The following is a 2,286-nucleotide window of genomic DNA, read 5'->3' on the forward strand; positions in this document are numbered from 1 at the left end:
TAAAAAAGAACTTCAGTGCTTCCTAAATGGAAGCAACCGCAAAACCACTCATACATGATTTTTCAAGATTCTTCAAACAGAAAAATTGAGGAAAACTTCAGACTAATTTTTTTATAATGTCAAGAATCCTTGTGGAAAAAAAACCATTTAGGGGACATGAAAAAGGAAATAAATATGGAAACTTCTATTTGCACAATTGCAATAGTACACCATAATTACATTTTTGGGGGGAAAAGCAAAAGAATTTTCAATTTATTTTGATGTCTTCAAAATGAAATTCAAACATGTCAATTCAAACTTAACATGCATATTTAGTTTTTCCTCGTTTGTCCTTTTGACGAATAACTTGTACATAGAGAAATATTAGATACCAATACATTGCTTAAATTTATATCTTGATAAAGAGAAGGCTATAGATGTGACATATGGTGCACTGGGTTTCAGGTTTCAATATTTTCACATGAAAATTTATAATTTACATGTTCAACCCACATAAAATACACATACCCCGGTATATATATAAATTTATAAATAAGTGCTAGCATTATTAGAATTGATTTGATGCACCAAAATGTTTCAGATAACTGTTTTCCTAAGCACTTGTCTTTCTTTGGTAGCGATTGCACGCTGCACTTGTCCTTGCAAGAAGAACATAGAATATTACAACATCTGTATGAAGTCAGCCTTAACCAGCAACAACGCATGTGGACTCCACCTAACCGAATATGATATTTGTACGAAAGAGAGATTAGCGCATTTTGAGTCTAAAGTTGAATCCATCGAGCGCTCCCTAAACAGAACAAGTAAGTTTGTACTTCTTTCCTTGATCTTTGTTGAATCGAATTCTATCTTATATTACTTTTTTTAAGAACAAGAGGCCTATATACCACACCGATAACCTGAGAACTTTGGCTAGAGTAAAGCAGACCTGACCTGGGGCCATAAAACTTAGAGGAGCTCACTTTTAATCTCATTCACTTTTCCACTATTTATTCCTTTCTAAAAAGTAAGAAAGTAAGGAAGGTTTTAGTACTTATATGTTCCTTCATTTTGATTCCTTGTTGTTGTCCGACACTACTTCGGATGCGGAGATCTTGAATGGAATAAATTTGTAGCTACATTATGTAATACGAGTAAAGCTTTCACCTTAAGTTTCATCTTTTCTTGCCAAGTGGTTGTTGAAATGATGATATTTGTGAGCAAATTGGAATCCTTTTCATCAAAAAATTGTTTTTGACTAGTCTGGTTGAAATCGGCTTGGAGAATATGAAGAATAATTTAGAAATGGAAAACAGAACAAAAAACAAATTATAGAGGAGAAGAATTCAAAACAAATAAAAACTTTAAATACTTATTCTATCATTGTCATTTTAGCTCATCATGTCTCATTTATGGCGGGTCCTGCAAGTAACATGAAACCCATCGTAGGGACTCTCATTTTTGGCAACGTTCTCACCAATAAGGGAGGAGCCTACAACGGCAAGACTGGTATCTTTACCGCCCCCGTATCCGGATCATACTTCTTTATGGTAACAATTGGTCTTCCAACTCCATCCTCCGCTGAAGGCTCGGACTACATAAGGATACATATTATGAAGAATGGCAAAATTTCCTCGTACTTGTTCATCGGAACTAAAGGACTGTGGGTCAAACGATCAGAAAACACCTTATTGGAGCTTTCAAAGGGAGACAAAGTAAACCTGTACCTGAGAACCACTGGAAGTGGGTTTCCCTACATCGGTGGAAAATACAACTATCCTGGTGCAACTTACAACTCACACTTCTCTGGATTTCTTATCAACTGATGCAAGATCTACTGAAATGAATGAATAAAAATGTAATGATTACCAAGCAAGTATTATTCTTTTTTTTTATTAAAACGATCCCTAAAAATACCAATGATACTACTTCCTGGTCAATGGTCATGGTAAAAACTGACGATTTCAAAATGAAGCAAATGTAAATATATATTAGATTTGTCATAAAGATATTGCAGTAAAGTTATTTTTCCTGCACTCCTACTGAGCAATAAGAAAATGAACTTTATCAATGAATTTACAATACGTATCTATCATACATTTAATGGTCAGAAAATTAAATACGAACGCACATCATGGATTATACAGATATTTCAACAAGTCGCATATGCACATGAAATCCTTACTACATGTATAATTAAAATACATGCACTGCAATATATAGGCAATTCAATTTTGAAAAAGATTTATTTCTACATCACAATTAAGTGATTTTGTTATGACATCAAACTATGGGTTAAAAATTATT

At 33.5% G+C, this 2,286-nt stretch overlaps 1 protein-coding gene across 1 annotated transcript; it reads left to right on the forward strand.

The window, feature by feature from the left end:
* Positions 1 to 571: 571 nt before the first annotated feature.
* Positions 572 to 1,846, forward strand: LOC134232461 (uncharacterized). Its single transcript, XM_062714422.1, has 2 exons — positions 572 to 803; positions 1,375 to 1,846. Exons 1-2 carry the CDS (start codon positions 572 to 574, stop codon positions 1,803 to 1,805), a joined length of 663 nt encoding a protein of 220 aa, XP_062570406.1. The 3' UTR covers positions 1,806 to 1,846.
* Positions 1,847 to 2,286: the final 440 nt, after the last annotated feature.

The sequence above is a fragment of the Saccostrea cucullata genome, unplaced genomic scaffold (genome assembly GCF_032062105.1).
Source record: "Saccostrea cucullata isolate Sc308-1 unplaced genomic scaffold, CSIRO_AGI_Scuc_v1 ctg4275, whole genome shotgun sequence".
Classification (NCBI taxonomy): Eukaryota; Metazoa; Mollusca; class Bivalvia; order Ostreida; family Ostreidae; genus Saccostrea; species Saccostrea cuccullata.